Here is a 14,749-nt window from a genome sequence, read left to right on the forward strand (position 1 = left end):
TCCTAGCTGTATGAAGATGAAATAAAATCTCACTTTCATGGGTTTTACAAAATATTAATTTAAAATTTAAATATTAAAACAAGTGAAATTCAGCAAAATATAGAGAATGTTACAGATTTGGGAGGATACATACTTTTAAGAAAAACTTAGAAACTTTCAGGGAAGAACCTGACTTTGAGTATTAAAAACAATAATATAAACAAATGCAAGTTAACTATCTTACACTTCTTACATGTGACCAAACCATATAAATTCCAACACAGGGCATGGAAGTCTAGACCATGATTCTCTGATAGAAAAGACAGTTGTCTGTCTCAAGACTTACAGAGAAGTAACAGCTAACTACCCTACAAGATAACATGTCTGATAGTTAATTAGTGGATCTGAGTCTTGTATGTAAGGAAAGATTAATTGTTTACTTGAGTGACTTTCTGCATTCAAGTTGAACTGAAAGAAAAACAGAATTTGTAAAACATTTTAACTAAGGCACATGTCAGGTGAGAAGGTAGCTAACACATGGTGCTGTCCTTAGTTTATTTAGTGTGTGCTGATAATATTGTTATTATTAGAAGTTGTAAATTGATGTTAATTATTTGTTCACAGGACAAGGAGAAACTTGCACAATGTCATTGTTTGTTCTCTCAGTATCCAACAGAATCATTTCGTTTAATACATGAAAGACCATAACAAGCAACTGCTCTGTTTTGTGATAAGTGATAAAGAAACTTATCTATGTTACCAGAAATTGTAGAGATCATGAAGGTAGCTGAGAATGAAGGTTTCTTTGGCAGATAGGCCATAGCCTGGTGAGAATCCACAGTTTGTTGTTTAGTTTTGTAAAAGACTAATTGTGGCCTTATACAGATCTGAAATGAAACTTGTGCAGACATGAACGGATCAGTAGCGTTTATAGATTTTGAGTTTTTAATGGAGTTTCAAAATGACTAAAAATTGCCATCTCTTCAAAAATATTTTCAGTTTGAATCACTGGTATGTTGAATTATCATAGAATTAATTTTTATTAATCTTTCTACATCAGAGGTTAAGCCTAATGTGGTTGTTTTTGTCATATTCTTTTAAAGAAAGTTTTGTTAATAAATAAATTAACTTGTTTGTAGAATTATTTCGTGCAAGCCTATCTCTGTTCACTTAAGGCTAAGTGATAGAAACAAGTTTATAAAATCCATTAGCAGTGTGGAAACCAAGAACAACAATGCTTTGTTAGACAATGTATTAAAAACTCCCTTTACTACAATGAAAACCAGGAACAATGCTCAGTTGGGCCTAGTGTTATAAACAAGGTTATAAATCCCTTTACTGAAAACCAATAACAACAATGTTCAATTAGACTCAACAGTGGAAACAAGTTTATACCTTCCTTTATTGGTGTTAAAACAGCCAACAATACTAATTTATGCTTAATACTAGAAACAAGTTTATACCTTCCTTTATTGGTGTTAAAACAGACAACAATACTAATTTAGGCTTAATACTAGAAACAAGTTTATAAATCCCTATACAGAGATGCCAACTATTTCAAATGACTGAGTGTAATGATTGTAGACAGAACCCGTACAGATATCGTACAACCACTGGATACAGTTTTGAGTCATCTATGTCTGTGGATCCATCTGTGGCTAAACTGTAAACACTGTTAGTAAGTATGCTTGAAATCATTTTGTCATCTTCACAACCCAACATTTGTACAATGGCTGTAATTCTGGTTCTAGCACAGCCATATTTTTTCGCTATGTCAGAGACTGGGAACATATTTCTGAATAGATGTCGTGCATGATCGGCTACAGCTAGGGATAAATTATGAGCAATGACGAATTGCGTGAACATCACTTCTGCATTTATGGTTTTATATTCTAAATTCTTACTCATAAATGTCGTTATCTTCATCGTTTTTGTTTTCGCCTCAGCCTTTTGTTGGTGAGATGCCGATTTTGTATGTCTGGAACAATCGTTTATCCCGCCATGCGCCACAGAAAAATCGATGTGACAAACTGTACAAAACGCATGGCTGTCACTGACTTTTAATGCAATGACCGGATATTTTGCACTATACTCTTTCCTAATTTTTTTATTCACAGTTTTAGTCCTTTTAGATTTGCCAGAAACAAGACAATCTGTTGAACGAGGCCTCTTTTTTTCCTAACTTGTGAACGATCGCATTGGTGTTTCTATGCCGCTTAGAGAACGAGAAATACCCATCTTCGCGAGCGCTGATTGGCTGACAAGCACTGATGACGTAACTATGGTTTCCCCCACGTACCCAGTATGGAGAAGCACCGCACTCAATCTCTTGGTAGGCTTGGGAGATACAAATATTTTTTATTATTTTATGCACAAACGTGATTATCGCAAGTAGCCATTTGGACTGTGTCTTTTATTTATTATCAAAATTTATTTGTATCTCACTAGAAATTTTCTTTTCACTCCTTTCAAGCCCTGGGGGAACAACTTATCACTTTATTGTATAGGCCTATATAATATATAATAATTTGGGAGTTGCAACAAATCGTAATATTTGTCTGTATGAGCGTATAGTCGTAATGTATACACCAAAATCGTAATGATTACGCTCAAATCGTAATGGTTGGCATCTCTGTCTTTATTGGTGTTATAACAAAAAAGAACAATGTTAATTTAGGCATAGTACTGGAAACATGTATACTAGAATACTGCTGAGAAAAAAAACATTGAAGTAATCTACCCACATAAATCAGAATTAAAAATATATACCCATTAATAAAAATAATCTGATGTAATGTTTACGTAGGAAAACAACTAGCATAGCAACACTACATGTATACGTAAGCAAAACAACAAAAAAACCGGCTAAAGTTTCTTATTTTGTATTTAAAAAAGAAAAATTCAAAAACCCTCGACATTCCAATCAATTTATTCTCAGCAAAAAGTTTGTCTAGTTTGTTTCACTCTGTGACACTATTCCTCAACCGTTTTGTTGTGACACTATTCCTCAACCGAACCGCTTTGTTTCATCTTCATAAAGCTTTTATCATGTTATGTATCACGCCCTTCGTGTGCTCTATGCTCTAATTCTCCTTCGCCAGGGTTTGTTTTCTCAAGACAGTTGGTATGGGTATTAACACTTTAATTAAAATAAAATACAGAATAATGTTTCGACCTCCTTAGGTCATCTTTAGGTTAACAAACACAAGCCGTCTTGAGAATGCATTTTCGCCTCAAGTGGGTTTCTCGTAATCACGAAAGCCTTGTCTTATATCATGTTATTCCTTTGTTAAACTGCTCTGTTCCTGTTTCGTTAAACCTTTTTCTCTCTCTTTGTCATTTACCTGAAGACTTGACGTTCATCTTAAACCTCAGTTTGTGAATCAGAAGACTTATATGGCGTCATTTTCCATCATTGGCCTTAGCTAGGATCCTAAACAAATCAGATGGGCGTTAACTTCACAGTCTCCCAGTGATGTTCATCTATACTAGATTTGGTGGGTTTATACTTGTCACTAGTATCCTTTTGTTAGAACCAATATATCCTTACTAACAACAAGGAATGTATTTTTAGTAAACTATTAAGGATGACTGTAACATAAGAATATGGTAAATTTAATAAAAGGCGACAATTAAGTTTTAAAACATACCCTAATTCTACGTGTGAGCATATTTTACAAATGACCCGTCTTAATAACCAAGAAATATTTACCCACAAAAGGTAAAAAAACCTTGATGATGACAAATTATTGGAGCAAACCTTCCAACATACTAGGTATTTTAAGTTTTCTTTAAAGACGTACAAAATAAAACTTTCAAAATTAAAGTATAGACTTAAATATTTTCTTATTATATATTTCACCTTGAAAATATCACTTAATTTTAGAAATCAGTGTTCTGAAAAGGAAAGATTGTGATCCTGATATTCCACAGTAAACGTTGTTTTGGCTGTTTAAATACTGCACAAATTGAAAGGTTTGGTCAAAATGGTTTAAAACAATGAAACTATCACATGTGTGTGGCAGTAGAAAGGTTTGAACTGTTCAGGGCAATTTTCCAGCCATTGGTTTTGATGGCGTTAATCTCAAACTCAAAACGACTCCTTAGATCTGACCACAAAACTGGAGTGAACTTTAAACACAATTTTTGCACTTAGTCCTATTGTCTCTTCTAGTGATGTATTGGCATTACGAAGACTCAGTATCGAAGCTTGTACAATATAAATCATCGTTGAATCTGAGTTATCAGATTTCTCGAGAAAAATCAAAACTATCTCTCAGGATGTAGTAATCTTTAGTAAAAAGTGTTAAAAATTCCACCCTAAAACCAACCAAGGCATGGTTATAAATTCCAAGGTTAAATACGATATTTCTTGAGGGGCACTCTTTTTTACGAACTTTTAGCAGTACATAAAAGATATCAGGATAACTACTTGATGGTCTAATGCCAAACTACTGGTTTTCGCTAAGAGCTGAATGAAAGATAGTAGGTAGTTTTAAAATCAATTTAAATAGATATGAAAGTATACATGTTTTAAAGTCGTTAAATGACTTGGATATTGCAAACTGTAAAGCTTACAAAAGTGGTTAACTAGTTATCCGAAATAAAGAGGATTATGTCAAGATAGTTGAAGAGATGGGAGGTGAAGGTCTACATGGAAAGATTAAGAATAGCAAATGATTGAAGAAAATCTTAAGAGATTTTATAAGTCTAACTCTGCAAAGAAATACTGTAACTCCAAGGTTTTATGTCTTACCAAAGGCTCATAAAATAGGAGATTCTCATAGACCCATGGTGTTAAATATAGGCTTATTTGCTTACAACGTAGTTACATTTATAGTACATAAATGCTATTTTATTGGCGACAAAAACACATTATTAAAAATTAAATAGATTTGTAGAGAAATGTAAGATAACTTTTAATAATAATATGATTGTATCTTTTAATATTGTATTATTATTTGTAAGTGTACGAAATTTAATCGAGATCTGAGGTCAAGTGTTATTTAAACCTAAAAACGTACGTCATTGGGATTTGATCCATATTTTGGACCAGGGAGTGTCAGGTTTAACTTTGACCTCTTCCTTTATCTCAGGAATTATTTGGTTTGCGTTTTTACTTATTCATAGTTAATTATTACGTTGTTGCAATACTCACAGTATGTTAAATGTTCGTCTGTTGTACATAGTTTTAATCAACGTACCATATTTATGCCATGTCCAATTCATGAGGTTATATTACTTCGTATGTTTTCACTAACTTGTGCACGATCACATTATTAGTCTGTGTTTACAATGCAGTTCCACTTTAACAGTGATATAGACACACACACTCCCTACTTTTACATACAAAACTCTTTTAAAATAGTGCCACGTTTGTGTTTAGGATGTAGTTACCTTAGCATTGTTTGACCTGTAAGATTCTTATTTATGATCTTTAGAGAGGATAGATACTGCGGACTTGTATTACGTTAGTGTCTAGGCATGAATATCAGTTCACTTTTATAGAAGTTTTTTCTAATAATATTGAAGCGAATTATCTTGGAATCTGTGTGATAGACTTTGCATAATTGTATAGAAACATATAGTTTGTTGATGTGTGTTTTTGTCACATTTATCCATGTTATATTCTACGTCTTGTCTTCTGTATGTTCTATAAATGTTTAATGTTTTTAGGTGAATCTTCTTGTTTGTTAACAGTCAGTCTCCTAAGATACTTTTTTTTCCTAATTATGGTTTTTACGCTATTAATGTGTGGTATCCAGTTTAATTTTGAGTCAAACGTAATCCTTACTAAATTTACTGATGTAGCAACCTATGAGTCACGTCCATATACAACTGTGGTGTTGGTTTGATTTATTTTGAATATCGCGCAAAGCTACATCAAGGCTATTTGCCCTAGCCATCCTTAATTTAACAGAGACGGAAAAAGAAGAGGGAAAACAGCTAGTCAAAATCACCCACCATCAACTCTCAGGCCACGCTTTTGCCAATCAATGGAAGTATCAATTGATAAAGTTATTAATTTCTTTTTAAGACAAATTACGAATGAATAACGTTCTATTCATTGAAACCTTGGATATGATAATTTTTCAACAAAGCCTATGTGGAAAATTATTTTTTTTTATTTAATGATAACTTCTATAAACAGACTGAAAGTCAGCCATGGGTTCTTCGTTTGTCTTTCTCGGTGTGATATTTTCTTGAAATAGATTTGAAAGTGATGTTTTATTGAACACTAAACTTAAATTTGAAATATGTATTAGATGTGTTGATTAAACTTTCGTTTGCTTGTTTGTAGTTAAACACAAAGTTACATAATGAGCTATCTGTACTGTACTCACTACTGAAACCCAGATTTTAGTATTAATAAGCCTTCAGACTTACCGCTGACCCACTGGGGGACGACACTTTCGTGGTATGGCAACACGGTTAAGAAAACTTGATTTACCTAATTTTTCGAATAGTTTAGAACCCACTATTACATTTAATTAGGAAATTAGAGAAAATAATACTTCATCATTTCTTGACGTGTTAGTTAAGAAAGATGTAGAGAAGTTAGAAACCACTGTTTTATCATAAACCTCTTTCTGTTGTCATGCTGTCACACCAATGATCGTGTCATAACGAGTAACAAAAATGTCAGCTTTTTTATTCTCATGTCTACGGATTTTTAAAGTTATGTTATAAAACCTGAAGAGTTTAAAACGAACTGTTATTAATGAAATATGTATCATCAGATGGATTAAATCCGTGAGAAAATATATTAAAAAAACACAAATGATGAACAAAAGAGAAAGCCAAAATCAACATTTGTTAAAATAGGTAAAACGGAAATGTTATTTCTACCACATGTACCACGTTTGTCATGCCAAATTTTGTAAAGTTTAAAAAACACAGGCATCTAATTGATAAACCTCTGGATTAAAGTAGTCAAATGTTAAATAAAACTAAAGATGTAATTAATATATCAATTAATTAACCTGGGTATTCACACATTTCAATGTGGAATGATAGTGTGTAGATTGGTTAAGCTAGACATTTAAAATTTAGAAGAAATAAATATAGAAGGAATGTCTAAAACAAAAGCGATAACTCTGAACTAGCTGATTACGCAACTCGTTCCGCTCATGTCATTCAGTGGAAAGAAAGAAAAAAAATTATTTGTCTTAGCCGAATTATACAACGCCTAGAAATATTAGGGAATTAGTAGAAATAATAAAACATCCTAAACCTAATTACCATGTCTTAAGATTGAAGGGTTGTCTAATAAGAAAGCATAAATATGGGACACTCTTATTGAATATTAGTATGGAAATTAAGTAGTCACTTGGTCGATGACTTTTTGTATACGTATTGTTTGCGCTGATTTTTGAGTTTAGTCTTGAGAATGAGATGACGGGACGTCGAAATATGTAAAGTGTGTGCCGGTGACGGTTTTCAGAATGAATTTTTTAATTGTGTTCTTATAAACTTTGATCATTCCAGTATGATCTTCTGTATCAAGTTGATTTTTGTGTCGTACAAATGTGTTCCTGTTTAACTGAACCCTGTTGTCACTCTATATAATGTTGGTTTTGTGTCATACCAGTATCTTCCTGTTTAACTGAATCCTGCTGTTACTCTTGCTGTTATCATGTTGCTTTTGTGTCGTACCAATCTGTTCCTGTTTTACTAAACCTTGTTATCACTATATCATGTTGATCTTGTGTCATATCAGTCTGTTCCTCTTTAACTGAATCTTGCTATCATTCTATATCATGTCGATTTTGTGTGATGTTAACCTATTCCTTTTAGGTGAATCTGCTATCATCCTATGTCATGTTGGTCTTGTGTCATACCAATCTATTCCTGTTTAGCTGAATCTGTTATCATCCTATATCATCTTGGTCTTGTGTCATAGCAGCCCGTTCCTGTTTAAATGAACATTGTTGTCACTCTATATCATGTTGGTCTTGTGTTATACCAATATCTTCCTGTTTAACTGAATCTGTTATCACTCTATATCATGTTGGTCTTGTGTCATACCAATATCTTCCTGTTTAACTGAATCTGTTATCACTCTATATCATGTTGGTCTTGTGTCATACCAATATCTTCCTGTTTAACTGAATCTGTTATCACTCTATATCATGTTGATCTTGTGTCATAGCAGTTTATTCCTATTTAACTGAATCTTGCTATCACTCTATGTCATGTTGATTTTGTGTCGTACCAATCTGTTCCTGTTTAACTAAACCTAATCTAAATGTATATTGTTACTGAGAGCCTCTTAGTGGAACAACAGTATGTCTGCGGACTTATACAGCTAGAAGCCAGGTTGCGATAGCCGTGATTAGCAGGGCACAGATAGCCCTTTATTTAGTTTTTGGCTTAATAATAAATAATAACCTTAGTAAGAACTGTTGCTATTTTGTTTCACTTAAGTGTATATTACGTTAACCTAATACACTATTTGAGATAAAGTCCCGACCTTGGAAATAAGTTGCTAACATCTATCAAGCTCGTGACAATCTACCGTCAAATTTGCACAATATAAGGCTCTCAAGTTGGATCAGCGGTTAGTTGTTTTACCCTTACAGTGTAAAAGTCCGGGGTCATATTCCCTGCTGACACAGAGCCCATATAGCCTATTGTTGCGCTAACAATAACACTATGAAATATAGGTATAGTTTCTGGCTGTTTAGTAATTACTAAAAATTACAAAAAATCGTATGCCCAATTTATTAGTACTTCCATGTTAATAAAAAAAGATTAGGCTTTCTCCTTTTTTTAATTTACTTGATTTCAAAAATGTTTAATAATTTTAGAACACTCATATTTCATCGTGATATTTTTCTCGTTCATTTAACATCAAAGTTCAAACTTTTAAAATCACAATCAATAGATTCACTTTTCTGACAAGTCTTTAAAGTTACGAATTGCGCATGTCAAGTAATAATCTTGTAGTTTGACATTCGGTGATTCAACGTGTCTGGCTCTTTGCCACTGCCTGGGTAAAATCACCAGAACGAGAGTATCGATTCTGTTGACAAGACAGCAAGCAACCAAACGTAGGCGCAGGAAGCTTTCAGTGAATCCGTGTTTAGATGAGAAAGAGAAAAATGGTAATATTAGAAGCTCGAGAGCAAGTGTATATGACACAACGTACTATGCTTAGGCTTAACAAAAGGCTTTTGGTAAGTCACCAGCAGAAGCTGAGTTCTTTCTTGGCAGGGGGGAAGAATCTAAATTCTGAAAAAATGCAATGAGTATTAGCATTTCGTCAAATTTGTTTGGAAATATTGAGTTCTCGCATTTAAATTTAAGTGTAAAAACTGTTAAACCAACTTTAAAGCGTAGGCTATTCACGAAAAAGGTTTACGTAACTATACATACATATTTAACCTACAGGTGAAAAAGCTAATCTATGTCCATTGCTAATATAAATTGATACATACTAGCATAGCTTATATGAAAATTGCGAAATGACAATATACCTTCGTTAACAATAATATGATGTGTTTTCTGATTTTTATGTTACGAAATTTTTAAAAAGTAGACAATTCTTTGTACAGATAAAGCACCATCTTATTCACGTAAAAAGTCGCTATTTTTTCTTTAATGTATAATTATATTTAACGGGTTATATATCTCATAATTTTAATTGATGGGCATCAGAATATTTAAATAGTTCCTCAAACTTGGCGTTAAGTTTTGGGTAAGATCGACCCTAGGGTAGTAACATGACGAGTATAAAAAGAATGGTACCAGTAAATTGTGCTTGACAACTGTGTTAAGAAGTCGGCATCCGTCTGCTCCTAGTGTTGAGCAGCATATGGGGCTCCAACCTTAAGCCTTTGGATACACAGTCCAATACGTTAGTAACTTGGTCATGCACTGAAAATGTTGTACGCAAACATCATTAAAAAAAAAAAAGATATACATTGATGATTCCTCAGTACGTGTGTGAGTGAATAAAAGGCTCGCCAGACACAGACTAACCCATGACAAAAGTACTGTGCCACTATCCATAATTATTACAACATAGAAGTGGTTTTGAGGATGGTAACAAAACAACGCAAGAAGAGAAAATTTTGAATCTGCAGTTTTCAACCAGATTCTTCCAGCTGATCAGGATTATTTGCACTAATTTGAGTCAGAAAGCAATATTCAATATAAAATCTTACAGGAAATGCAATCCTTCCAATATAATCGTGTTTGTTTGTTTGTGAATTTTGTGCAAAGGTACATGTGGGCTATCTGCGCTAGCCGTCCATAATTTAGCAGTGTTAGCCCAACTCTTGGGTTATTCTTTTATCAACGAATAGTGGGATTGACCGGAATGTAATAACAACCCCATGGCTGAAAGGGCGAGCATATTTGGTGTGACGGAGATTTGAACCCGCAACCCTCCTACTGCGAGTCGAATATCTTAACCACCTGACCATGTTGGGCCATAATCGTGTTTTATCTATAAAAAAACCCAACAATAACAACACACTATTTGAAGTATAAAGGTCAAGTATTATTGGATTTTACCGAACAAGGATACCCTTTTTAACTATAAAAGTCAAGTGTTATTAGATTTACCGAAGAAACATTCTATTTTAACTTTAAAGATCAAGTATTATCGGATTTTACTGATCAAACACGTTAAGTTCAAGTGTTATCGTGTTTGATGAAGAAAGGCAGACACGTTAGTGATTACCGTAATATCTTTGAAATATCTTTAATTTGTTTAAACACAAAGCTATAAAACAGGTTATCTACGCTATACCAGTCGCATGAATCAAACCATTAATCTTGACGTTATAATACCTCAGACTTGCCGCTAAGCCACAGGAAGGTAAATTTATCTGCCAAGCTGTTATTGTTGTTTTTCTGTTTTTAAATGAAAATATATATTTTCTTACCTTTACTCGATAAAAGTAATATAGATTATCGTATGTACGCCTAAAAGTTAAATAAATTATTGCGTCACGTGTCAAAGAATTAATAAATATTTATGTAGTTTGGAAGATTTCGTCTTCTTCAAATGAAAATGGACTATGTTGTGCGTATACTAATGCTTTTTTGTTGTTAAAAATATTTTATGTTGCAACGGCTGTGAGCCATTAGGCTTAACAACACAGTAAAATGGCAGTATAAGTTACAGTTTTTGTTGATGGTTTTAGTGCTGACCTACTAGGGGACATAAGATTACGAATGAAGGATATTAGCAAGCATTTTTAACAGAAAAAAAAACAACGTTTTTATAATATTTTTGTGAAGGGAAATTTAAGCATAATTTTGATTCATATTTTTTCGTTCTTTGAATTTCTAAATGTTTAGATTTATTTCAGCTTTTTTTTTTCTTAAATCATTCGGCCTCTTCCACCGTTTGAACGAGCTAGAATTATCCAAGTTCTTCTTTATACTGAAAATATATCCACTTTTTCTGATTCATCACGAACAACAAGTCATATAAGGGATTGTGGCCCACAGTTGGATTGAAATCATTCCTAATTGAATACTAAGCGATGTTTTTCTCTTATATTTTAATTAATTTTTGTCTTGAAAATGGGTGGACGTAGCTAAGTGTCAAGCATGCCCAGACTATGATTATAATTCATAGTTCAAAGCCTGATGCCGCAAAATCTGCTCTCCACTTTGAGGCCGTGGATGTGTCATAAGAGCGACAGCTAAATCCCTCTTTAATCAAAGTAGCCCAAGAGCTGGTATTAAGTGCTATTAGTTTGTTACTTTCGTTTTAATCTATTAATTTTAGTGACTACATCGTGTCTGCCTTTTTTTACTCTTTCAATTTATGGATAGCTGTTCGCTTTGTCTTCCTTTTAATCTATTAATTTAGGAACGATAGCTGTCTGCCTTCCATTTAGTTTTTGAATTTAAGGGTTACTATTTGTTCTGTCTTTCAATCCCTTAATTAATGGATGTTATCCATTTTGTCTTTCTTTTAATTTATCAACGTAGGGATGGTACTGCGTAGATAATTCTTTTGAACCACCAGTAGTATTTCCTGAAATATTTGATGGAATACCTTTAATATAAAAGTTATATGAGTGCTAGGTCGGTGTAATTTACACCGGGGACATATCCTCCTCACTTTTTCAAAGACGAGGGAACAACCCCTTCAGGTTTCAGCAGTACTGAACCATTAGTCACTTTAGCAACATCCAGGGGGATTCAGCGAAAGCTAACTCCAGCGGACTGTCATTGTGAAATACAAGATTCTCTGTTAAAATGAAAGCAAATTTGTTGTTCGTTCATAATGAGATAGATAGTTAAGATATTTAGAGCAAACGCGTGATACAAGACAAGAAAGCCAGATGGAAATGGAGAAGCTAACTTGATGTGTAAACTGAAAAGATTTCATAGAAACGAAGATAGTACACGACAACTGCAGCTGCAAACATTCTGGTCCTGCTAAAGTGTTCCCTGAATAACGCTAGAACTTCTCGTAGAAGAGTTAAGTTATATTACGCAGCGTTTATTTCCTACAGTTTCTTCGAATACTACTTATATTACCACACTCGCAATGTGCAACAGACTATACACTTTAAATTTGTGGTATAAACCAGGGGAGAGATCATGAAAATGGATTTGTGAGATTTTGTTGTGACGACACGAGTGTAGGTTTGATGCATAAAATTGTACTGGTGTAAAAAGGAGATTAAAAAATATAGAGTACACAGATGTGTGTGTTTATATACATATATATATAGAGACAAGAATAATTATTTCAAAAATAAAATTGATTAGAGGTAAAAGACAAATATGTGCGATTATAATGATCGTGCTGTGTCAAGATTAATTTGTAGCTTAAATTTCACATAACAAGTAAGGCTTATATGTATTTACGGTTAAGGAAATCATTAGCTGTGATTAGAAATTACTGTTGTAAAGGGTAGTCTGATGTCAGTATATTATATTTTTCTACATATTTGTTCACTGTGGTATCATAATCTTTGTTGGTGGGATTCCATTCCCCATGACCTGATGCATTGTTTGGAGCTTTTTTTTATTATTTGTTGGTGACGTTTTTCTCATGATTTAGTGCATTATTTAGCTATAGTTATTTTCTATCTGTTAGTGAGGTTTTCCCATGACCTGGTGCATTATTTAGCTATAGTTATTTTGTTTTTGCTGGTGAGATCCTCCCTTTTCCCATAACCTAGTGCATTATTGGGCGTTCTTTATTTGGTTTTCTTAGTGAGATTTTTCCCCTAACCTGATGTATTGTATAGTGTTATGGACTTTTTTCTTATTGGTCAGATGTTTTTGGGTTTTTCTTTCCATGATCTGGTGCATTACTTATTTACCAAGATAGGTATGGCAGTGAAGTTTTTAGTTTTAGTTTCTGATGATGTAAAAGTATAGTTTAATATGATCATTATTGCTCTGTATAGTTCAGTGAATTAACCCCTGAAGTATCTTTTAATTTGTCTGGATCGGGAAAACTACGTTTTACTCAATGTTTTTGAAAACACGATTCAAACGACATTGTAAAAAAAAAATATTTTAACGTAATCACTAGCTTGTACTGCTAAGTGCTGTAATATACGTTCATTAACTGTTCTGTTAATGATCAATTATAGAAGTTTGTTTCACACCCTCACAGCGTAACAAACATTAAAACAGTCTGATAAAGAGAGATGATAACCGCCAGCTGCTCTTCTGTTCGAAATAGCATGCTAACTGGAAAACTGGAAACATTATGTTTAACTTGAAGCAAAATCAAATTCAGTTACTAAAGTGAACGGAGAAACATTGAGAAATCGAACTACGCACGTATAAGTTTAGAACTTTCGCATAAAGAGCTAGCCGCCCCTGTTTTTGAACTGGTAGATTGGGTTCTCAATACCATCCATCGCCAACTCTTGTCTAAAGGAATATGTATTGAGATTTTGCTCTTTCTCTTACAGTTCACCTACAACCCCAAAGTGCGGAGCGCGTTTTTTTGCGGCAGCATATCATGAACTAAGAACCCTCGGATTTACAGTTTCTACTCGCTAACATTAAGTCAGACCCTGCCTTCTGGTATATGTAATATATATTATAAGCTAATAATATCGCACCATGTATTCTTAGTGACGATGTGTTTGTGCGTTATTTTATTCAATGTTTCACGAACATGGACCGTGGGAGACGTTAATACTTTAATTTTGCCGTTGTGTAATTTATTCGTTATTCTTAACCATACATCATAAGACCAAAAATTAAATTATTTTTAAAAATCTGGAGATACCGTTACTGGTGTGATAGAATTGCATCTGGGATATAAAAACGTCATTGAATGTTGCATTTTACTTCCAATTAGTTTATTGACCCTGGGCCCCCCAGTGGCTCAGCGGTATGTCTGCGGACTTACAATGCTAAAAACCGGGTTTCGATACCCGTGGTGGGCAGAGCACAGATAGCCCATTGAGTAGCTTTGTGCTTAATTCAAAATAACAATAACATAACATATTGACCCTGGAAACTATATTGCAAAGTTTTTTATTGTCTTTCAAAATTTGTATTGCATATTGAAGGGCTTTACACATTTTGATAAAAATTAAGAAAAAAAACAACCTTTACATTCCAGATAAATAAATAAACAATTACAAAAACAAACGTTTCGCCTTTGAGGCTCCTTCATGGTTAATATCAAACAGTTACGAATATTAACTCTGAAGAAGCCGCAAAAGCGAAAGTTGATTTACATAAAAATATATTATTTTGTCTGGAGTGTAAAGATCGTTTTTTCTTAACTTTTATCAAAATATATTAGAAATTGGCTTCCTGA

General features: G+C 33.4%; 2 protein-coding genes across 9 annotated transcripts in view; both read left to right on the forward strand.

Annotated features, from left to right (window-relative positions):
* The window catches only part of LOC143240798 (telomerase reverse transcriptase-like), a 75,600-nt gene extending 71,972 nt beyond the window's left edge, over positions 1-3,628 (forward strand). For 4 of the 7 annotated variants that reach the window (XM_076483872.1, XM_076483871.1, XM_076483875.1 and 1 more), the window contains one exon: positions 604-1,117. In XM_076483872.1, the coding sequence (XP_076339987.1) occupies positions 604-687 (84 nt within the window). In that variant the 3' untranslated portion in view covers positions 688-1,117. Of the gene's footprint in view, positions 1-603; positions 1,118-3,329 lie in introns of those variants that run through there. The other 3 variants (XM_076483874.1, XM_076483877.1, XR_013021965.1) reach the window with 2 other exon arrangements.
* A 5,335-nt stretch (positions 3,629-8,963) lies between these two features.
* The window catches only part of LOC143240800 (metabotropic glycine receptor-like), an 88,661-nt gene continuing 82,875 nt past the window's right edge, over positions 8,964-14,749 (forward strand). Inside the window, exon 1 of one of the 2 annotated variants that reach the window (XM_076483878.1) lies at positions 8,964-9,158. The gene's annotated coding sequence lies outside the window, so the exon portion shown is untranslated. The remainder of the gene's footprint in view (positions 9,159-14,749) is intronic. The other variant, XM_076483880.1, reaches the window with a different exon arrangement.

Source organism: Tachypleus tridentatus, chromosome 13 (genome assembly GCF_004210375.1).
Source record: "Tachypleus tridentatus isolate NWPU-2018 chromosome 13, ASM421037v1, whole genome shotgun sequence".
Taxonomy (NCBI): Eukaryota; Metazoa; Arthropoda; class Merostomata; order Xiphosura; family Limulidae; genus Tachypleus; species Tachypleus tridentatus.